At 40.0% G+C, this 24756-nt stretch overlaps 1 protein-coding gene across 2 annotated transcripts in view; it reads left to right on the top strand.

Moving 5' to 3' along the window:
• Positions 1-23121, top strand: part of CPSF2 (cleavage and polyadenylation specific factor 2) — an 806201-nt gene extending 783080 nt beyond the window's left edge. For both annotated transcript variants that reach the window (XM_044074658.1, XM_044074655.1), the window contains exon 13: positions 22801-23121. In XM_044074658.1, the coding sequence (XP_043930593.1) occupies positions 22801-23106 (306 nt within the window). In that variant the 3' untranslated portion in view covers positions 23107-23121. The remainder of the gene's footprint in view (positions 1-22800) is intronic.
• Positions 23122-24756: the final 1635 nt, after the last annotated feature.

The raw sequence follows: 24756 nt of genomic DNA, 5'->3' as shown, positions 1-24756 counted from the left end.
TGAGGGGCACGAGTTGACTCATATTTTTTCAGAGCACGCTCTGTACCACAGTGCTTTGTCATGGATCAGCTCAGCTCTGATGTCTGCTTCGGGGGAGGTCTTCTCAGGGCAAGGAAGGGCTACAATTCTGAGTTCCATCCTCTTGGATCCGGGGTCCTTTCTTTCCCTGTGTGGATCAGCTTTTGAGGCTATAGAGCGAGCCTTGTCTACTACAGTCAATCAGTCACCAACCTTGTCATATGTTTGACCAGAATCTCAACCGCTACCTCCAGTGGGACGGCAAGTCCCAAAACCTCAGGCTTCCCAGCAGCTGGGCCCCTCTTCTTCTAATACCATCCCAGACCCACCCGCCTGAGGAGGCTCCTAGGAAGAAAAAAATGCAAGAGGAACTACTTGGGTTCCCTGGAGGAATCTGTCACAGAAGATTTGGATTTTGAGGAAGGCAAAAGATCCCCAAAGTCACCTCCTGATCATGTCTCCTTTGGAGACATCCTAGAAGTCTTTAAACAGAGAGGTGATTAAAAGCCCATTGATCCTTTGTCTGTGGAATCCATCTACGTACAGACACTTGGTACCAACTCATCTACTTCCTGGGTAATTCTGCCTGCCGATGAGCTCTTTGAGTAGGTCTCTCGGTGGGTATGGAAGGTCCCTGACGCTATTGAGCCGATTCCCCAGAGAATGGATAAAATTATCACTGCCCCCTGAAGAAAAGCCATTCTGGGCAAAAGGTTTGAGTCCTGGAGAGAATAAGCCACCTGATGTAATTATCCACATTCTTTACTTGTGATCCAAAAGAGAATATACATTTTCTGAAGAAATGTTTGGTTTGTAGATTCTATCTATAACTGTAAACCTAAACCTGGCAGGATGTAATACCCAATGTTTATATAGAGCATTTGTATTTCTATGACATTTAATGTCACTCATATGTTCTGATATTCTGAGTTTGAATGGGCGAGAAGTCTGCCCGACATAAAAGGCAGGGCAGGTGCAATTTACCAAATAAATCACCCAGTCACTACTACAGTTTCCAAAAACTATTATGTCATATACTTTAGGACGACTGAAGGAAGTGAATCAGCTTTGTTTAGGGACCACTGCAAAACCTGCAATGTCCACATAGAAAACTGACCATAACTGGGCCTCCTTGTAATGTAGTTTGTAAACTGTTATGTATTACATCTTTCTGCTAGGTTTAGGTTTACAATTATAGATAGCATCTACAAACCATACACTTCAGAAAATTTACATTCTCTTTTAGATTACAAGGAAAGAATGTCAATTACATTAGGTGGCTTATTCTCTCCAGGACTCAATGAACAATTGTGATTGGATAATTGTGTGGTGCATTATTGGGCTGTTTTATATATATATATATATATATATATATATATATATATATATATATATATATATGTACTGATTGTAACATTATTTGTCAGATAGCACTGATGAAGGCTTTATGCTGAAACCTGTATGCTTTGTCACTTTTTGGGTGTCAGTATTTTTGTACATTCATGGGTATTTCAGCCAATTAAACTTTCTTATTAAAGGTTTTTAGTGGAATTCAATGCTGGCCTATTTATTTATTTATTTTTGGGGGGATTTACATGCTTTAGTTGGGCCGTGCAGTTTGCCGTACGTGCGTGGGATTTGTTGTTCCTGTTTCCAATATGGCTTCTCTTTCTCCGCGCTGTTGGTGGTTAGACATCTGAGATGACATTCGTATAAGAAGAAATATGGTTATTTAGTTTTGGAACATCATGTTGGGCTTGCTACTCATTAATGAATCTGAAATTTGAGGATATATGTTGCACCACATTTGGAACTGTATGTGTATATAACCAGTGATTTGAAGGTACTGTTTATGGGGCTTGCGTGTATTTAGATTTAGACTGGATGTTTGAAACTTGTGATCACTGAAGTAAACGCGATCTACAGGAGAGAATAATTGTTTGCAGTGGTGCTTTGGGGCTCAATGATCTTGTTTTTGAGGATATATGTGTTATTGGGCATACTGTTATCGTTCGTTGCCATATATCAGTATGGGCCTCATTTATAGCTGCTAGTGGATAAACAAGTGTGACTATTTCTTTTGTGATCTGCTTTGGTGTAACTGATTCAACGTTTGTGCTTTATGGGCATTCGTCGAACATTTGGGAACACTATATTAGGTCACCATTCATATTGGCCTTTGCCTCATTTTTGCAGTTTGCAATGTTCATTTATGCATGAATGTGAATGACTTTGGCGTGAATTAATCAAGTAAACTTTTATACGGACATTGACATTGTGACTCTGTGGTTATATGACTAATAGCTATCGCTTGTGTTTATATTTTCACAAACATGGGTTATTTGGCGAAATATCAACACATTCAGTGGTGTTCTGGGGCTCGATCTCATTTTTGAGGATATATGTGTGATTGGGCGTATTATTATCGTTCGTTGCCGTGTACATCAGTTTGGGCCTCATTTTACAGCTGCCACTGGACATCCTTGTTTGAATATAATTTTTTTATGGTTTGATTTGGCATAACTGATTCAACGTTTGGGCTTTATGGACATTTATTGAACACTTGAGAATACTATATTAGGTCAACATTTACATTGGCCTTTGCCTCATTTTTGCAGTTTGCAATGTTCATTTATGCATGACCGTGAATGACATTGACGTGAACAAATTAAACAACTTTTATATGGACATTGATATTGATATAAAGCGATTTTGGGGGCTATATGACTTTATTGCTTGTGTTTATATTTTCACAAACCTGGGTTATTTGGTGACACAGTAATGTATTTGATATATAGGTTCCCTTATATGAAAATTAGCAGCTTGGTTTGGAGTTTATATATGTTTTATAATGCCGATATTGTTTATGTATATTTTTCAAGTATCAGATATACTACATTTTTTATGAAACTGGGGTATGTTGTGGTTTGGATATATGCTGACTTACTTTGGATATTGCAATGCATAGGAACAATTTATTTACGTAACACAGTTTGGCTTGACTTGGAGATGTCACATATTTTTCATTCATTTCAATACTAATGGTGCATGGTTCACAAACTGTTGGTTTATGCATGGGCTCTTAGCTTTAGGGGCTCATTAATATACCTGCATTTTTTTTATATATTAGCAGTTGGGTTCATTATTGGATGTAGAAGCGAAGGCTGCCATCCGGAAGTGTTTATGGGATTTATTGTGTCTGTTTTTGGAGATTATTATAATATAAGGGTAATAAAGCCCTTTTATTAAAGTGTATGGCCTTATATTGGTTTATTTTCAGAATATTGGTTAAGAAATTCATGAATAATTTCTTGACTACTTGAAATGTTTATTTAACTGTTGGACGAAGAAGTGAATGCTGACGTTCTATAGCTTTTGGAGCATATACACAAAGATTATCCTTTTGAAGCCTTACAATTTATTTATTTTTTTCTTCTAAAAAATAGTAGGAATTTGAATGTAAACCAAACCACAATTCACTCAGAGCCACCAAATGAAAGACCAAGTCGCTGGAAGTAATTTATTCAGTCTGAACAACACACAAAATTGACGCTGCTTGTATTACTTGGCGTTTTCGTTAAAAAACTTCATCAGGTACGAAACACCAAGTAATACGAGCAGCGTCAATTTTGTGTGGTGTTCAGACTGAATAAATTACTTCCAGCGACTTGATCTCTCATTTGGTGACTCTGAGTGAATTGTGGTTTGGTTTCAGTGCTAATTTCACTGCCATCCTTTTTTTGTGGTTATAGGAATGTGAATGTGGTAAACATTTTTTATGTATGGATGAATATTTTCCAAAGTTCTATAGAATTTTTTGATGGCATGATATGTTTACATGTTTAACATCTGGTAGCGGGTTGATAGGCAATATTCTGACATAGGGTATGTGAAAGCTTCAATTTTCAGGATTTACAGGTGTCACATTTATTATATTTTAAATTGAATGTTCAGATTTTTGTGCGTTGCATTCCAAGTCAGTCAGTTATTATTTTTTGAATTAGTGTTTTATTTATATTATTTATAGTTGGTATTCTATATTTCTTGTTTGGACATTATAGGAGCATTAACATGGATCTGACTAATATTACTCAGGCCTTAGGCTGATAGAGATGATATAAACATTTTTGTTGCTTGTATATCATCAACCAAAGGGGGAGCTGGGGATTCAGTCCAGTTTGACTCTTGTAAAGACCTATTTACTAAGTTAACTAATGAGATGAAAGAAATGAGAATTCAGATTTGGCATCTTAGATTATTTAAGGCATATTCAAACAGTAGCATTACTCCACGAGGCTTGAGAGTTAGGACACAGCCATTTGTTAAGGGGGTTGATGAAACTTTATTAACCCAATGGCAACAAGTACAACATTCATCTTCTATGAGTTTTGTAAAGATTCTGATAGAATTCTATGAACATAGAATTGTATCTTTGACTGGGAGTATAGTGGAATTATGCACTAAATTGCAGGGTTATAAAGATCATGATATGTACCAAGAGCAAGTGTCTCTACTTTCAGGATGTTTGATACAATTAGAACAGGATTTAAAGACCTGAATGATTAAAAAGTTTCAGAGAGATGTTGGGGGCTATTCTACAGGTAAACCAAAACAGTGCAGTTTATTAATAATACATCGGGCCCATCTTAGCCTAATTTTAAAAGAAAGAGATCTATATTGAAAAATACCAAATCTACATCAGATACATCAGGGGATAAATTTTCCTCCAATACAGATAGTGAAGGAACAGTTTTACACAGTTCTCCGCCTGTCAGGAAAGGGTAGTGCTGCTTTCTCTTTAGGAGATCTAGGCGGGGAGGGAGGAAACATAGAGGAAACAGGAACAAGTTTGGAAGCCATGTTGGCAGTGTTAACACGCAAATAAGTGATTGTTTGAATGTTCATAACATTTCATCCTTGGAACTTACACAAGTAGAACAGAAATTCTTGAATAAAGGTATGGGTTTTGTCCCCAAATTCATGGTGTCAGAATTTTCTTTTGCACAAGACATCATTAGTTTTTGTCGCAAATTAAATTTAAAAATATATTTTGCAGATTCTGAGCCATATGTTGAGAATTTACACAATTGCAGGTTCAGGACTTCCACTTTTTTACCTCCCATGAACAAAAATTTAGCTATTTTTCAAAATTTGGTGTTGAAAAATCTACATTTTTCCAATGTTAAAAATGTAGAACATTATCAGGATAATATTACTAGGGAGGTACGTATAGCTCTACGTCGTTTGAGCATGAACAAGGATGTAGTTATTAAACAGGCAGGTAAAGGGGGAGCAGTGGTCATCTGGGATTGGCATATGTATTATAATTAAGCCATTTGTCAACTTTCAGATCAACAGTATTACTAATGTATGGATTTGGGATACTACTAATATTTTCAAAGCTGAAATTGACAATTTTTTAACTCTGGCTTGTGAAGAAGGCATTATATCCAAGCATGATAAGTATCATCTTACGGTGGTGAATCCTACTAAATTTTTTATGTGCTACCCAAAATACATAAAAACTATGAAAAACCTCCGGGTAGACCTATAGTGTCGAGGCGAGGTTCCTTAACGGAACCCTTATCTGAATATTTGACTAAATATTTGAAAACATTGTTGACACATGTTATGGATTCAAGACACCACACAGATTTTAAATATCATAAATAATGTACAGTTGGAAAAAGATTGGCTGTTGTGCACTTTGGATGTTAGTGCACTTTATACAAATATTCCACACTGGGCTGGTTTATTAGTGTAGGATTTTTGGCTTTCTAAAGGCTCCCTTTACCCGCCTGGATTTAACACATTTCTTTTGTGCTTAACAAAAATGTTTTTTATTTTGATAATGTTTGCTGTTTGCAATTAAAGGGTACTGCTATGAGAGCATCTTTCTCTCCCATTTATGCGGATTTGTTCATGGGCTATGTTGAACATCATTTAATCTATGATGTCAATCATAATTTATTTTTAGGGGAGATAGATATTTGGCGTCGTTATTTAGATGATTGTTGGCTAATATGGAGGTCAGATGAGCATTATTTATTTGAGTTTGTTGAGCATCTCACCGAAAACAAATGGGGGATTCAATTTACATTGAATTACCATCAGGAGAGTGTGACTTTTTTAGACATTGAGGTTAAAGTATTAGAAGATGATACATTGAGTAGTAATGTTTACAGGAAATATCCACAATTTTAACAGTTTGTTATATGCATCCAGTAGTCTTCCTCCCCATCTTATTAAGAACATTCCTAAGTCTCATTTCTTAAGACTAAAAAGAATATGCTCTACTGCGGAGAATTATAATCTTCAGACATGTTATATGGCCCGTAGATTTTATGATCAAGGTTATTGTAAATATGATGTTAATTTAGCCAGCAAGAAGGTCCATGAAGTTAATAGACAACAGACTCTTTCATATAGAGACAAAAGTTCAAAATCTGATTCTCATCTTAGATTTATTATGGAATTTGGGGGCAATACCAGATACTTACATAATATTATACACAAACATTGGGATATTTTATATATGGAGGATAGATTAGCTCAGTTTTTGCCACTTAGATGTAGGTTCGGATATAGACGGGGAAAAATATGGGGGGCTGGTTGAACCATTACAAAAAGGGTAATCAGGTGGTACATAACAGTTTACAAACTACATTACAAGGAGGCCCAGTTATGGGCAGTTTTCCATGTGGACACTGCAGGTTTTGCAGTGGTCCCTAAACAAAGCTCATTCACTTCCTTCAGTCGTCGTAAAGTATATGACATAAGAGTTTTAGGAAACTGTAGTAGTGACTGGGTGATTTATTTGGTAAATAAGACTTCTTTCACATTCAAACTGAGAATATCAGAACATATGAGTGACATTAAATGTCATAGAAATACAAATGCTCTATATAAACATCAGGTATTACATCCTGCCAGGTTTAGGTTTACAGTTATAGATAGAATCTACAAACCAAACATTTCTTCAGAAAATGTACATTCTCTTTTGGATTACAAGACAAGAATGTGGATAATTACATTAGGTGGCTTATTCTCTCCAGGACTCCATGAACAATTGTGATTGGATAATTGTGTGGTGCATTATTGGGCTGTTTTATATGTATACTGATTCTAACATTATTTGTCAGATAGCACTGATGAAGGCTTTATGCTGAAACCGGTGTGCTTTGCCACCCTTTTGTGTGTCAGTATTTTTGTATATTCATTCATAGGTATTTCAGCCTATTAAACCTTTGTATTAAAGGTTTTTGGTGGAATTCAGTGCTGGCCTATTTGTTTTTTTGGATTTACACGATTTGGTTGGGCCGTGCACTTTGCCATATGTATGTGGGATTAATTGTTCCTGTTTACCTGAACATAGCCATAAATCACTAAAAATTTAATCTGGAACCAACACAAGCATTAGATTTTATAGTGGCTTCCTTAAACACAAAGACCACAGTCTTTCCCCACCAAGGCTGGAGACAACCCATTTTCAAATCATGAAGATAATCAACAGCAACAAAGTACCAGCACAATTAGGTCTTCAGGCACTGTGGTCCATGGCAGCATCTGTAACACTCGTCCCCTTGGCCAGATTTCACACAAGAATTCTACAATGGCTGCTTGCAACACAATAGTCCATCCTTTATCAGCCAGTGTCAACACCCATTGCAATCACCAGTATCTGCAAAAGGGATCTTATTTGGTGGATTCAATCAAATCAAAATTTACAGGGCCATCCATTCATTCTCTCTCAGCCCAAGGCTTACAGTGACTATTCCCAGTTAGGTTGGGGGGTGGGGGTGGGGTTGTCTGGGGAGGACAGTCCAAGGCACTTGATCCCCAATGGAGGCCAATTTGCACATCAACGTGTTAGGGATGAGAGCAGTGCTTTTAGCTTTGTAGGCCTTCGAAGGATGTTCTCCCCTTGGGGACAATTGCAATTCAAACATACATGTCAGTAGTTTCGTACATCAACAAACAAGGAGGAACCAGATTCTGCTCATTGTGTTAGAAACTCTGAGTGTGGCAGTGGGTGCTCTCATCCAACCGATTCTTATAGCAAAGCACATTCCAGGGAAGTCCAATCTGATAGCAGACAAATTGAGCAGGTGCATATTTTCACCTCACGAGTGGTCCCTCATTCAGACAGCATCAGAAAAGTTATTCTGAAGATAGGGTCAGCCATGCTGCAACCTGTTGCCTGTCCCCTAAACAACAAGTGCAGCAGCTATTTTGCCCTGATCCCCCCACCCCACAGGGGAAGTTACTGATGGATGCTCTTCTTCACAGTTGATCCTCTGGTCTCCTTAATGCCTTTACTCCAATTCCACTAATTCCCAAGTTCCTACAGAAAGCAGTCAGGTTGAAGAGCACAGTTATACTCATTGCACCTTACTAGCCTTGACAGATTTGGTTCCCCTGCCTTTGGCCTCACCTAGTTCGACAGCCTTAAATACTGGATCCAAGTCCAGATCTGCTGTCCCATCCGACAGGAGCGGTTCATCCACACATTCCATATCTCAAGCTGACAGCTTGGTTTCTCCAATTACATTAGTAGCCAGACAACCCTTGCTCTCTTCCCCTGTCTGACACATTCTGTAATCTTCTCATAAACCATCTACACAAATGCTTTACACCAGTAAATGGAAGAGATGTGCTCATTGGGTGCTCCAGAATCTTTTTCGGCTCCCAGTTCATGGAATTCTTCACTTTTTACCTTTACTTTTCAATGAAGGAGCTTTGGCTTCCATGATCACAGTCCAATTAGCAGCAATATCCAACTTGGTTATTAAGACTCCTCAGTTGCTTCTCACAAACTTTGTAAACCTTTTTTGAGGCATACTCTTCTTTTAAAACTGTCCTGCAACGATTCTACTCCTCCTTGGGACCTGAATTTGGTGTTGCAAGCAATCACTCAATCCCCTTTGAGCCAGCTAATGATTGCAATCTTAAACTCCTGTCTTGGAAAATTATTTTCTTAGTGGCACAAGGATCTCAGAGATTCAAGCTTTGTCCTCTAAACCGCCATATCTGTTTTTTCACAAAAATAGTCTCTCACTCAGTACCATCCCCTTATTTCTTCCAAAGGTGATTTCAGAGACCAGTATCAACCAATGTTTTAACCTGTCCGTGTTTTTCCCCAGTTTATCTAACAAAGGTGAATATTGTTTACACTTGCTAGATGTTCACAGGTAATTGAGATTCTGTCTTCACAGAACAAAACATTTAAGGAAGTCAGACCAATTATTTGTTACCTTCTCGCATACCAGTTTTGGAAAGCCTGTGAACAAAGTCATGTTAGCCAGATGGCTCACTGATTGTATCTCATTTGTTTATTCCAAGTCAAGCATTCCTTTGACGAAACCCATGTGAGCCCATTCAATCAGGGCCAAAGCATCTTCAGCTGTATTCCAGTCTGCAGCTTCCATGGGTGATACCTGTGCAGCAGCAACTTGGGCAACTCCTCATACCTTTGTTACTCATTAGAAATTGGATCTGGTCTCCAAGGGTAGAGCATAATTTGGCTCCATGGTGCGTAGGAACATCCTTCCTGGAGTCTGCCCAGAATATAAGGTAGCTGAGGACCCACAGGTTGAGGATAGAATGAAAATTTACAATATCGGATAAAGATGGCATGTACTCGCCATAACGTTCCATCTGTGTTGTCCATTTTCATTCTTCAACTCCCTACCCTCCATCCTCCTTCTCTGAATTTCTGGAATAATGGAGGAGTGATAGATTGTTACTTTTTTAGTATAGTTTTGCAGTTCCAGAGATAGTCTCCATGAAAGCCTTTTTGTCTCAGCAAACTCGATTTGAGGTAATTGAAGTAGGTGCATTGTGGGTATGGGATGAGCTTAAGTTTTTTGGTTCCCACGAGTTCTTGTAGCAGCCGAGTCAATTCCAAGGATTGGAACCGAACCCACAGGTTGAGAAAGAATGAAAATGGACAACACAGATGGAATGTTATGGTGAGTAAATAACTTCTTTTTTTGCCTCTTCAGATTGAAAATAAAGAGGTGAAGTGGCCCTTCAGTAGAGTGCATTTTAAGGCTTCTAGACAGGAGAAATGGGAAATGGCAAAAAAGTGGTGGAGGAGGAAGTTGAAGAAGCAGTTGAAAGTAGCTGAAAGGAATGGAATGTGTATATCAGTGAAGTAAAGATAATCTTAACGGAGAAAATGAACAATATGTGGGAGAGATGTTGGAATTCTTTAAACTAGGATGGCAAGTTGTTGGCAGACTGAAAGTAGTGAAGTAGTAGTGATGGGTGATAGATTTTTCTGTTGGAAAGAGGGAAAATAATCTGGTGGTTGGGACAATTGTGTGGATATAGAATTTTAACAGTTAAAGTTATGTTGAAGCAGATGTGAGTTTTGCTCTGCAATATTTTGTGTCTGCTGCTGTGTAACTCTATACATTTTAAAGTAAATAAAGGTATTTTGAAAATGTGTCGTCTGATGTTAATCTAAATTCATTCATGACTGATGGGTATCGGTTCCGTCCTCGGAACTGACTCGGCCATTATAACAAGCTCGCTCCAGCCAAAAAAACTCTCGAGCTAAGCTTACCCATGTTGCCCCTCTCTTTATCACCACAGATCTCGTTTGCCACGTAGAGTATCAGGAGACATCATGCCAGCTGTCCAGCTAAGTGGTTTAGCTTTTCTGTTCATTTTTCAATGATATTTCTTCTACCTTTGAGACTTTTCCCTTCTAATATTACTAGTAGTAGTCGTTAATAGTTTGCTTACCCTTTCTTTCTGCTTAAGTGATTTTTTCCTTATTTCCTATGATTTCTTAGTATTTCTTCATACTATTGGTGGCACAGGCCCCTCCCTTACCTCTGCAGTAATTATTACCATCACTGGTATTCCCCCTTTTTCCTTCCCTTTACCTGCTGGGTATTCTTTATTACCATTTCTGGTAATCAAAAAAAAAAAATCAGTCTTCCTTTCCTTGACTGCATGTGTGTGTGTGCATGTGTGTCTGTTTTCATCTACTGCTGTTCGGACAGGGCCTTTCCCTCATTGCTGTTGTGACTTGGTATTTGAATTGTAGACCATTTGTGATAATGGCTGATAAGAAGGGGGACAACAGGATTTAATGTAACAGGAAAACGCCAAATTCCGATGGACATTTATCTTGCGTTTATTGCCTTGGTGTTCCATACTTGAAAATTCAACCCCCATGCAAACTACGTAAGGGCTTTAGTGCTCGCATATTGGCTGCGAGAGGGAATAAATTAATATTAAAGGGTCTCTTAAACTCCTTTCTCGGAGGCTTTATCTGAGGTGGAGGTCTCAACTCCTCCTAAAAAGGAACATAAGAGGAGGAGTCAGTCTGTTCCGTCCTCTCCTCAAACTAGTGAATCTTAAGTGTCCCACAGAACCAAAGCATTCTAAATTGACTTCTGCACCTGTCTCTGCACCAGAGCCTAAAACTCCATCTACGGTGCCGTCCTCCACTACGGAACCAATTATATCTTCAACACCTATGGTACCGATCACTGCTATGGTACCAGAGCCCCTCTTGGCACCAAAAATAGTCTCCCCAATTTAGGTCAACCCCCCCCCCCCCACGCAACCTTCTGGTCCTTTGACCACGGCGCCGAAGGGCGAAACCTTGGCTTGGACCCGATATTCCCCATCAGTAGATCCCTTTCTTGGACAACAATTGAGTCCATTTCTTGAACGGCCAGATTCTCTATTGGGGATGTCCCCCCTCTCCACCAGGAGCCTTTCAGAGCTCGACGTAGTGAGACTCGTGGATCAGCTACTTGTGGCCAGAGGAATTCCTACTCCTTCTAAATCCTCCCTCCCACTCGGAACCGAGGAATTTTCTCCACATTCAACCTCTCTGCAGGTATTGGAGCCCTCAATGCCGACGCCTGTCCCAGTTACAGCTTCTTCAGTTCCATTGGTAGATCTTACTATGGCTGCATTGCCTACCCTATGGTCCTCGACTCAATCGGAGCCAACCCATCTTTGAGATCATGATTGGTCTGTTGGCATCGTGACCCCTAGTATGGCGCCTATTTTTTCTACAGTGCTGTCTACGGTTCCAGTTGCTTTGACTGCTCCAAGTCCCGTCACGGCTCTCTCCTTGGTGATGGGCTCATCGGAGAAGGGTGTGACCCCAGTTCCGAGGTTGTCTTTCTCAGATCCGGGCTCCCATCCCTCTTTGGGCAAGCCTGCTTTCCAGGCGATGAAGAGGGCACTCTCCTCAGCAGGTTCACAGTGGTTCCTTTGGCACCTGAATACCACATATGCATGTCCTCTGGACCGCAGCTGACACAGTCCACTACTCTGGGACATCAAGCATGGGAACCTCAAGATACCCTACCACAGGGCAACCTCTCTTCGGAGTGCTCTTCAGATGCCCCCACTGAGGAACCGCCCTGTAAGAGGTCATGCAAGAGGAAGCATGTGGATTCCCCTGAAGAATCCCTTACTGAAGATACAGACTACGATGAGGGGGAAGGGTCCCCACAGTCACTCCCCGAAGATGTCTCCTTTGGGGACATTTTAGAAATCTTAAAGCAGCGGGGAGACTGGAAGCCCTCCAACCCTTCATCTGAGGAGTCTTTATTCTTGCAGGCTTTCTGTGCTCGGCCCTCTACTTCCTGGGTGACCCTGCCAGCAGATGATCTAGTTCAGCTCATCTTGCAGTGTGCCTGGAAGAGTCCTAACACCGTTGAGCCTATCCCCCAGAGACCAGACAAAGTTCTCTCCCCTCCAGAGGATCACCCTCATTGGTCCAAAGGCTTGACAGTAGATGCTATGGTGGTGGCGGCGGCCACTAGGAAAGAACTCGCCAAGGAGAGTTGTGCTGTCCATCCTCTAAACAGGGAGTCTTGGATGATGGACAGACTAGGGAAGCGGGTGTATGCTTCATTAACCTTTGCATTCGGTCCTTGGAAGTACTTGGCACACTTTACCCATTTCCAGAGAGACCTGATTATGGAACTCTCGGAAACCCTGGCAGGAGCAGTATCTAATGAGGTACGTGACAAAGTTGCCTCTCAGCTTGCCACCCTGGAATCCATACCTAATTCGTCCATGCTGTTGATTTGTCATACTACCGAAGGGGCGGCTTGAGCAGCGGGTGCAGGCGTTGTCATGAGACGTCACCCATGGATACGCTTATGTGACTTTGCAGACCCTTTTAAGTCTTCCTTTGTCAACACTCTCATTGACACTTCCTCTCTTTTTGGCCCAAAGGTAAAAGACACATTAGCCAGGTGTGAAAAGGATGGCAAGACCCAGTCTGCCATGAGCATGCATTTTTCCACTCTCCAGTGATGCTACTCTAGGAATCAGAGGAGTGGAAAGATGTGGTACAGGAAATCCCAGGGTCCTTTCCACGACACACTTGGCGAGCCCCCCCACCGGGGCAGAGGGGGGAACTCATCAGGAAGATGACCCTCCTGAGGCAGAGGGGGTCCTCGTAATCAGGGGTCTAGAGATTCTTTCTCTGAACAGCCCTATCAGTAGTCCTGAAGAGTGGCCTGATTGCTTACCTCTGGAAGCAATCGGGGGACAAATTTCTCTGCACCACCTTGTCTGGCAATCCATAATGGCAGATTCTTGGGTGCATACGGTAATTACCAGAGATTATCACATCCCTTTTGATCTTTACCCGAGGCCGCAAAGGCAAATTCCCAACATTCCACCCAGTCAAAGGGATGCAGTAGCACAGGAAATTTAAAAGCTGCTTCTAAAAAGACTCAAACAGTCCCACCAGACCAGATAGAATCCGGATTTTACTCAAGGTTCTTTTTAGTGCCAAAAAAGACAGGGGACTGGAGGCCAGTTTTGGACTTCAGCATCCTAAACAAGTTTGTCAGGCAGACAAAATTCTGTCCTCCCATTCCTGGAGAAAGATGATTGGATGTGCTCTGTAGAGCTCCAGGATGCGTATTATCACATAAAAATGGACAAACGCTCCAGGAGATTCCTTCATTTCTGGCTGGGAGCCAGTCACTACCAATTCCGAGCGCTGCCCTTTGGTCTCTCTCTACAGCCCCCAGAGTGTTCACCAAATGCATGGCAGTGGTAACAGCTCACTTGAGACTGCAAGGATTCCGGATGTTTCCGTATTTAAACGATTGGCTCCTTACCGCCCCTACCAAGCATCTGCTGCTTCTAGCCTTACATTACACCCTAAAGCTAGCAAGATCCTTGGGGATCTCAATAAATGAAAAAAAGTCAAAATTGGTACCTACTCAAAATCTCGAATTCATAGGAGCAACTTTCGACACTCAGTCTTGCCTGGTCTCCCTCCTGCTTCACAGGCTCCAAAGACTAAGGTCTCAACTCTGGGTGATTCTCTCCCAGGACAAGGTCTCAGCTCGTGCACTCCTTCAACTACTAGGATCAATGGCAGCATCACTTACTATAGTTTCTCTTGCAAGACTACACGAGACTTCTACAATGGCTCCTAGCATTACAGTGGTCTCTTTTAACTCATCCCATGCCCTTTCCAATCTGCATAACAAATCGATGCAAACAGGACTTAAATTGGTGGATGAAGCAAAAAAAAGGACATATGGAGTCGTCCCTTCTCACCCTCTGAGCCCAAGGCCATAGTGACCACAGACGCATTCCTGATGGGGTGGGGGATTTTCCAGGGAAAGACAGTCCAAGACACTCGGTCCCGCATGGAGGTCAATCTGCATATCAGTGTCCTAGAACTGAGGGTAGTGCTACTGGCATTGCAAGCATTCCAGTTTGTCCTCCTGTCGGGGACAATTGCTATCCAGTCATACAACATGTCCATAGTCTGGTATATCAAGAAACAGGGGGAACCATATCCTACCCGTTGTGTTGAGAAGCCATGAGTGCTTGGCAATAGGCGATATCTTCCAACCGCTTTCTGATAGCAATGCACATTCCCAGGGATTCCAGCATGATTGTGGACAAGTTGAGCAGATGCATTTTGCTGCCTCACGAGTGGTCCCTCAAACCTGTCATACTGGCAAAGTTCTTCAGCCTCTGGCGCATACCTTGCTGTGATTTATTCGTGTCCCCCACAAGCCACAAATGTAGCAGCTACTTTGCCCTAATCCCCCCTCAGGGGGAGTCCCAGGAGGATGCTCTAACACATGATTGACCCACGGGACTTCTTTATGCTTTTCCTCCTCTTCCTCTGATCCTGCAATTCCTAAAGAAAGCTCTTCGGTTGAGAAGCAGAGTAATTCTCATTGCACCCTGTTGGCCCCGACAGTTTTGGTTTCCCTTCCTTTGGCCTTGCCTTGTCCACCAACTGTGGGTTCTGTATCTAACTCCAGAATTGATGTCACATCCACAAGGGTTGATCCATCCAAACATATCGAGTCTCAAGCTGACAGCTTGGTTCCACCACTTCCAGTAATTGCCAAGCTGAATAATCTGTCCTCCCCTGTACAAAATATTCTTCTGACTTCCCATAAACCATTCACCAGGAAACAATCTCAGCAAATGGAAAAAAATCATAGTTTGGTCCCGAGAGAAAAGACTAGACCCCTTTTTGGCTTTGGTTAGTTCTATACTGGACTATTTATCAAATCTCCTCCATTCGGGAGCAGCAGCTTCCACTATTCGAGTACACCTGACTGCTATCTCAAACTTTCACAGTGGCTTCCAGGACTCCTCTTTGATATCTCACTGTCTCTGTAAGACCTTTTTGAAAGGCATCACACATTTAGACCACCCTTCAAGGAACAAATCGAACCTTGGAATTTGACACTGGTTCTACAAACCTTGACTGGTCCTTGCTTTGAGGCTGCTACCACTTGCGATATGAAGTTTTTATCCTGGAAAACTCTATTCTTGGTAGCAGTTACCTTAGCAAGGCAAATATCTGAACTACAAGCTTTGTGCATAAAACGCCCTTACTTGGTTTTCCATAAAGACAAAGTATCACTTTGGACTATCCCTTCCTTCTTAGCCAAAATTATTATGGATTTGACTGTTAATCGGTTGACCTGCCAGTCTTCTTCCCCAGTTCTTCTAATAAAGGAGAATATTGTCTGCATTTGTTGGATGTGCATAGACAATTACATTTCTACTTGGACAGGACTAAATCAATATGAAAATCTGACCAATTATTCTTACCCTTGTCAGGTCCAAAACTGGGAAAACCTGTTTCTAAAGTAACTTTTGCTAAATGGCTGAGAGATTGTATTTCCTTTGCCTACCAACAAAACAAAGTCCTTCTACAAACTAAGGTCAAAGCGCATACAACCAGATCAGTTATGATATCTGTTGCCTTCCATTCAAGTGCTTCCATGGGATGACATTTGTGCAGCAGCCACATGGGCTACTCCTCATACCTTTATCACTCATTGCAAATTGGACTTGATCTCCAGGGGGAGAGCATCTTTTGGCTCAGTGGTGCTCAGGAATATCCTCCATAGGGCCTCCCAGGGGCATAAAGTAGCTGGGGACTCTGTCCCATCAGTAAGGAATGAATGAAAATTTACATAATCATACAACAAAGTTATGTTCTTACCATAATGTGCCATCTTTGTTGTTGATCTTCATTCATTCATGATACCCCACCCTCCTACCCCCTCTGAAAGACTCCTGGAGGTTCGGATTTGGCCCTAGCTTCATGATAGGGAACTTGCTCAGACAAAGCCTCCGCTTTCTTTTCTTATGGGCAAACTCAATCTGAGGTGATAAAAGGAGGGGCACTATGGGTAAGCTTAGTTCATGAGTTTTTTTGGCTGGCGCAAGCTTGTTATAATGGCCAAGTTGGTTCTAAGAACAGAACCGATACCCATCAGTCATGAATGAATGAAGATCAACAACACAGATGGAACGTTACGGTAAGAACATAACTTCTTTGTTTTAGTATAGCGTGCATTAGGACTGCATATTGCTCTGATAAGAAATGGCATAGTTTTTTCGTTTTTGTTTGAAAATATTTTTATTCATTTTCAAAAAGAAAAACATGTATACATGTTATTTATGACAGTGAAGTATTTACAAATTATTTAAACAGGTTAGTTAAAAGCAGTAAACAGATATCGTAAACACAAAAAGACAGTGAAACTTGCAGATGTTCTTTTCCAAAAATTTACTCCATAAGCGCTTTCATAAGGACTAGTATCCAAACTTCCTCAGACAAAGTTACACAAGCAGTTAATGACATATACTTATACGATTAATAAATAAAACAATTATATAAAAAATAAATACATAAACAACTCAATTCATTTCCTCCTAAGGAAAATTATTTACTTTGTATTTCCATATATAATTCATGATTTTATTACTAAATGTCTAGACACTAAATTAGTGACTTGAATTAATATAAAATATAAATGTATTAAGTAGAAAAAAATATATATATATATAAATATTTGTGGTATAATTGAATAAATGAAATACCTGGGGCTATGTTTTTGTGTGGATATTCTGTCTAAAAAATTTGACAATGCGAGAAATAGTAGCTTCTGTCTGCCTACCAATTCGTTAAACAGCTCGATTCCCAATGGCAAGGTTTGTCCCATTTTCAAGTATCAAACACCCGTGCAAATATGAACAATGCAACCAGAAGTGGCACTATAACATCTGATCACGGCTTGAATCAAAATGACAGTCAAGGACAACTACAAAATACATTAAACATGTTACCTGTCTTTGGCGAATATCTAAAAACCCCAACCATTTTTGGTGGTGACCAAGACAACAGTTTACACTCTGCAAGCTCTCCGGTCAACAACAATTCTAACATAATAGCGAACTTGAATGACTTTGATAAGAAGCTATTAAAATACCGGAAGCTACAGTTGGAAATTAGTTATCTGCAACAATGCATCAGTAAAAGGGTAGTACCTAAGGGTCTTCGTCAGTGAAGGTATCCTGTCGGACTTATCCCAAAATCTAGTTTCCATCTAGAGCTTATTAGCTTATTCGACAGACAAGGCATGGAATTCCTAGGTATCTTCATAAAACATCATGACATACAAGTAGCTACTCTTAAAGGCGAACTAGAAATCCTGGAGAAAAACATTACATCAGATACAGAATTCCCCAGGTATAAATTCGATTATGGTCGAATTTTTTCATCTATTGATGTGGTTATTAAGAGAAGCATTGAAGTGAAAACTAAAAAATTGAATAGGGATATCTATGCCTACTAAAAAGGCAATGCTTATCCTTTACCTCCACAAGTATCTAATTTCATTGGCACTGATGAGGTTAACCATGATTCATGCCCCTTTGACAACGTTTGCGAGGACAAAGGCTCTGGCAATAACATCCAACCTCCACAGGTTAGGCGGAGCGAGACAATTAAAAATGGCGATGATCCACGGCAAACACCAGGGTTCACATCAAATAACATGAACGGACAGGGTTTTCAGGGTGCTCGCCCGAAAGCTACTCTGGCAGAACAGAATTCCAGCCATCAGGGGCAGCAACGGAAGAAGCAGAATCGCCGGAGGAGGTAGCCCATGACTCGCTTGCTAGCCCTTTGATTACATTGAGCTCCCAAGGTGACTTTAAAGTTTTTAACTATACCAACTTTCAGTTGGATATGTGTTTTGTTGATTTTTTATCTAGGGGGCTTCCTTTTGTTCATAGGTTCATATGTTCATACTAGGCTATCTACCCTAGAGCATTTATAAGCCTAGCCAGAGTGTGCTTGGCTTTCACCACCCATTTTAAATTAATTTTGCTATGCCCTTTTTCGAGGTTAGTATACTGTGCCTCTGTCTAACAGTGACACAGAAGTAATACCCGGGGTAAACCTACGATCTCCCATCCACTCATCAAGATTCCTCTTAAAGAGAGTCAATGATGGACTCTGCCTAACCTGGACTGGGATTTTATTCCAGAGTGAAGGGAGCCTCTGGGTTATGAATCTGTCCCTCCAGCATGTCCTATTTATTTCAGTGCTGAGGTTCAAGTCTCTCGAACGCGTGGCTCGATGGGATTTGGATTTTCTGAGGTGCAGCATGTCCATTAATTCCGGGTTGGACATGGCTTTATATGTCAGGCACAGATCGCCTATGAGCCGGTGGTATGCCACTGAGTAGAGCTGGAGTTTCTTTAACCGGGCAGCATATGGCATCTGTTTGAGCCCTTTGATCCTCTTGGTGAGGTACTTTTGGGGTCTTTCCAGTTGCTGCAGGTGTCTGGTAAGGTACATCCCAAAAGGGGCATTGTACTCAATTATGGGCCTGATGAGGGATGAGTAAAGAGGCACTGTGACCTCCCCTGATCTAGATGTGAATCCCTTCATGATTAGGTGGCTATATAAAATGTTTTTCCTAACCACTTTGGTTACGTGGTTGTCAAATGAGAGATTGCTATCAACTTGGGTCCCCAGGTCCCTAATTACTTCTTCTGTACTTAATGGATTACCACCTATGTGGTAATTTGTGGGCACTTTGTTTTTGCCAAAGGGGATGGCTATACACTTTTTGGCTTTTAGCTTGAAGCCATGGCTCTGGCACTAGTTGTCTGTTTCTATGAGGCCCTTTTGGAGGATGCTTGTGTCGGCTGGAGAGTTGATTATGGTGCCCAGTTTGCGGTCATCTGCGAACTTGGTCAGCCACAGTCCTTCCGTGTTGGCCTGTACCTCCGAGAAATATATACCGAACAAGAGAGGTCCCAGGACTGAGCCTTGTGGGACGCCACTTGTAACTGGTTTTGAGTCTGACATGGCTCCAGCAATTCTAACCATGTGGGTTCTGTCCTTGAGCCAGTTTGCAACCCATCTAGTGACATAGGGGTTTATATTTAAGCTGGTGAGCTTATCTATAATGCCCGAGTGGGGTATTGTATTGAAGGCTTTTGCGAGGTTTTGTGCCCGACAAAAGGGCTGATTTAGCAAAAGCCATTTTGGATTTGAAAAATTTCCCTCGGAAACTTAATTTAATAGTGTTAATGGGCAATACACCTTGCTTAACACATGATTTGAAAGTTTCGAGTTTGTTCAACCCACCACTACACTCTACTATAGCATTATTCGAACGCATTTGTGAAATGGATTTGAAAGATGGTATACGCAGTAACATTTGTAAGAAAACTACTAGTAATATAACTCCAGATGAGCTGGACTTTTTGGTGTCGCTGAAGTTACACAGAATTCGGGAAATGAAACCCAATAAGGGAGGGGGGCTTATATTTATGCATGAGCATGATTATATAAAAAAGATGCCTGATGTTTTGGAAGATGACTGTTATGAGTTGATCAGTATTAATGAAATTAACATTGCATATAAGCAAATTTATAACCATATTAACGATCTATTTTTGGAAGGTAGTATAAATTTGGATACACTTCACTACTTAACCATGGCAGCACCAAAGACACCGGTCATTTTTGGGTGTCCTAAAGTACACAAGAAAGTCTCTGATCTGCCTTTTAGACCTATAGTTGACGGAAAAGGCTCTATTGTATATGCTTGTGCCAAATATGTTGACAGAAAACTAAAACCAATCATAAAAAGCAAAGAACATATTTGCTCAGATTCATGGGGATTTTTAGAAGGCATAAATAAATTAGAATTTAATGCCAACTACAGTTTTTTAACAGTTGATATAAAAGATTTATACACTGTTATCCCACAAGATCAAGGCATAGATTGGGTTAGGCATCTATTGTATGCCAAGGGGCATGGATAATGATGAAATACATGTCTTGGAAATACTCTTACAACTAGTTCTCCACAACAATTTCATGTTATTTGATGGTCAAGCATATAAACAAACTACAGGTGTTGCCATGGGTGCACCTTGTGGTGGTAGCTTCGCCAATTGTGTTTTAACATATTGGGAACATGAATTTTTATTTAAAAACGATTTGTTCCAACAACATGCTGCCTGGTATACTAGATACCTGGATGATATGTTTTTCATTTGGAAAGGCGATTACACCACAGTTCCAATTTTTATAGAAGAGATTAAATGTTTCACTAACTTTTTGGATTTCACCTTTCAATTTGAAACAGAAGCTATCAACTATCTGGATGTGTACATATCAAAAGATACAGCCCATAACAGATTTAGAACAACTATATATATAGGAAACCCACATATTCCAATATTTTCTTGCATTTTTCTAGCAGCCACCCCTTCCATCAAAAGAAGGCGGTTATGAAAGGCCAATTGGTCAGGGCATCAAGGATGATTCCTTTTGATGATGATTTCCAAGTAGAATGTAGTTTACTTAGATCCATGTTCAGTAGTAGAGGTTGGTCCACCTAGACTATTTGATAAAATAAGGCAAGAAGTGGTTAACAAGAGAAACATGGGACATTTTAGACCTATCCTGTTTAATGGATACCATGGTTTTATTCATGAGTCGGATGGTGATAGAAATTGTTATGCACAAACAAATTCCCATACTAAAGGCATATTAGACATGGGTGGTCCCACACTTGTCACAACTTTTTCAAAGGATGCAAAAATTGTTTCAAATATCATCTGTAAGAATTGGGCACCGCTGGCAGAAGATACACACATCAACAAAAAGTTTGAAAAATTGCCACACATTATTTATCGGCGTGGCCAAAATTTAAAGGACATCTTAGAACTTCCAAGCAGAATTACAAAAAAGAACATGGGTATGTACAAATGTGGTCACTGCCATCAGTGTCAGCATACTCACGTGGGCACTAAAATAACCATTAGAGATGTTGAATACAACATATTAGGTAAATTTAATTGCGAGTCAAAGGGCACTGTTTATGCTGCTATATGCCAACAATGCCAATCCTTTTATATAGGAAAGACAGAAAGGACAGTGCGCCAATGCATATACGAGCATACGTATCATATAAGTAAAGGTACCACCACAAATGCTTTGGCTAGGCACACATTGCAACATCCCACTCACAAATTTTAGTTTGCCATTGTGAACCAGGAACTATTTAACAAAAGAGGAGGGCCATGGGCACTAAGGTTAGAAGAAAAGGAATTGTTGTGGCAAATTAGAACTTTTGCACACACCCACCGTGGCCTTAATGAATATGCTTCCATTAAATGCATTTTGAAACTTAAACAGCTAGATAGTAGTGTGTGTGTGTGTGTGTATGTGTGTGTGTGTGTGTGTGTGTGTGTGTGTGTGTGTGTGTGTGTGTGTTTGTATGTGTGTGGTGGGAGGAGGTTTAACACAAAAAACATAGCCCCAGGTATTTCATTTATTCAGTTATACCACAAATATTTATATATATATATATATATATATATTTTTTTTTTCTACTTAATGCATTTGTATTTTATATTAATTCAAGTCACTAATTTAGTGTCTAGGCATTTAGTAATAAAATCATGAATTATATATGGAAATACAAAGTAAATAGTTTTCCATAGGAGGTAAGGAATTGAGTTGTTTAATTATTTAATTGTTTTTTATATAATTGTTTTATTTATTAATTGTGTAAGTATATAAGTCATTGACTGCTTGTGTAACTTTGTCTGAGGAAGTTTGGATACTAGTCCTTACAAAAGTGCTTACGGAATAAAGTTTTGGAAAAGGAGGACATCTGCAAGTTTTGCTGTCTTTTTGTGTTCATGAAGTACTAGTTGGTTGTGTTGTTATCAAGTAAACAGATATCAACATTAAAACCAAAATAAAGCATTTACAAGGGTGTCTATTAATGACATATAATCGACTTTCTATACAATTGTTTCCCAATTATAATTTGCTATAGTCATTACTCTCCAACATTTCAGCTACTTTTTTTTAAACCTGGGTATGTCTTCTGTTGGTTGCAACTTCATTTAAATACTGCAGCTTTCCATATGTTAAGGTTATTCTTTTTTTGTGTGTTTTCCATGTAGGTTCGACTGAAAGACTCTCTAGTCAGTTCTCTTCAGTTTTGCAAAGCCAAAGATACTGAACTTGCTTGGATTGATGGTGTATTGGATATGAGGGTGGTAAAGGTCGATCTAGGAGTAATTGTGGAAACTGGTGAGACAAAGGAGGATGGAGAAGAAGGGGAAATTGAGGCTGATGCTCCTTCTACTGAATCGAGTGTTATAACTCAACAAAAGGCAATGAAGACCCTGTTTGGAGAAGATGAAATGGAAATTGAAGATAGTGATATCATTCCCACACTGGAGCCACTGCCACCACAAGAGGTTTGAAAACAGATGTTCTACTAAAATGCCAATGGAAATGATATAATGTGGTTTACATCTGCATTTGTGTGTGTATATGAGTCTCATGAAATATTTAAAAGTCGTATGCACAGAAAGCACTGAAAACTCCTATCAAAATTCATATGTACACAAAACACTGAAAACTCGTATCAAATCACAGCACATCAAAATTCTGTCCAACTAAAAGTACTCTATATAATACATCCAACTACAAAACCAAGATCAAGTGCCATCTGGTACTGTTAGGGAAAATGTTTTTAGTAACAATGTAATGTGCAGTGTTGCAGTATTTGTCACCTAAAGGATCTCCTGCCAAGAATAGCCCAGTGTCCAGCCAATATACTACAGCCTTCAGCTCTTCTAGGTGACGTACATCACATGTAGGTTCCCCAATACGTAGGGCATAAAAGTGGTGTATGGATGCATTACAATATTACGAGTTGGATGTGATTTCCAGGGCTATCCTTCATGGGTTTGTGGAAGGTTCTTTTCTTTCTCATCCCAGGCTTCCTCTTGAGCTCTTGCATTCTCCCTTAGGTGGAGAATACTGCAGCAGTGGCATGGAAGGACATAGTACAGTTGTGTAAAATCTTACAGTAAGAGTAAATGTCCTTTTTACTGTTTGGTCCCTTCCTCCCTCCTTCCCTCTGTGTCCTGACTTTTGTCGTGTGTCGTGGTTGCCCTCCTGGCCAAAGAACCTATCTCCCTTCTTTCTTTGCTTTTCCTTCTGGACGCACATGTTCCTGTTTGTCCGTGAGGGTATTCTGTTCCTCCTGGGGCTTTTCAGTTTTTTGTATTTGCATTATTACATCACTCTTATGCCCTACATCATGCACAGGGAGCATATGTGTGACATACAATGCCTGTAAGTGCTTAAGACTTTGGTATACTGGCAGGATGTTGGGCTGTCCATGGCTGGGCATTCCTTAGGTAAAGAATATTGCAACAGTGAAGAGAGGGACATCTACTGCTATGGAAAGATTTTTACACAACTGTAATTTTCCCCCTGCAACACTTTTACTCGTGTGCTAACTCTAACCCTACACATTTCATTAGTAAAACCCCTAACAGTACCACTGCACAATACAAAAGGACACAGAATACACACATCATCAGACATGCAAAACACTACATTTATCCTTTTACCTAACCTGCAAATACTTGCACATACATACCAACTACTGTAACCTTTTAAGTCAAACATTCATTTTCCTGTACACTCCTACTTAAAAACACTACAAAAATGAGCATTCAGTTATTTTGTATTAAGTAAAATGTGTTTGGTATTTTGTGCTTTCTTTCACCACCCAAAAAAGTTTCAGTCAAATATGCTTTTGATATTTGATGTGACCATATAATGTGTGTGTGTCTATATGTACAGTGGATATAAAAAGTATACACACCCCTGTTAAAATGCCAGGTTTTTGTGATATAAAAAATGAGACCACAATAAATCATTTCAAAACTTTTCCCACCTTTAATGTGACCTATAAGCTGTACAATTCAATTGAAAAACAAGCAAATCTGTTAGGGGGAAATGTAAAAAAAAATGAAAAACATGCAATAAGCTGGCTACCTACATGTGCACACCCTTAAACTAATACTTTGTTGAAGCACCTTTTGATTTAATTACAG

Source organism: Protopterus annectens, chromosome 6.part0 (assembly GCF_019279795.1).
Source record: "Protopterus annectens isolate FY-2018-M chromosome 6.part0, PAN1.0, whole genome shotgun sequence".
Classification (NCBI taxonomy): domain Eukaryota; kingdom Metazoa; phylum Chordata; order Ceratodontiformes; family Protopteridae; genus Protopterus; species Protopterus annectens.
Note: the sequence above shows the minus strand (reverse complement) of the source record. Positions and strands in the feature narration are given on the sequence as shown.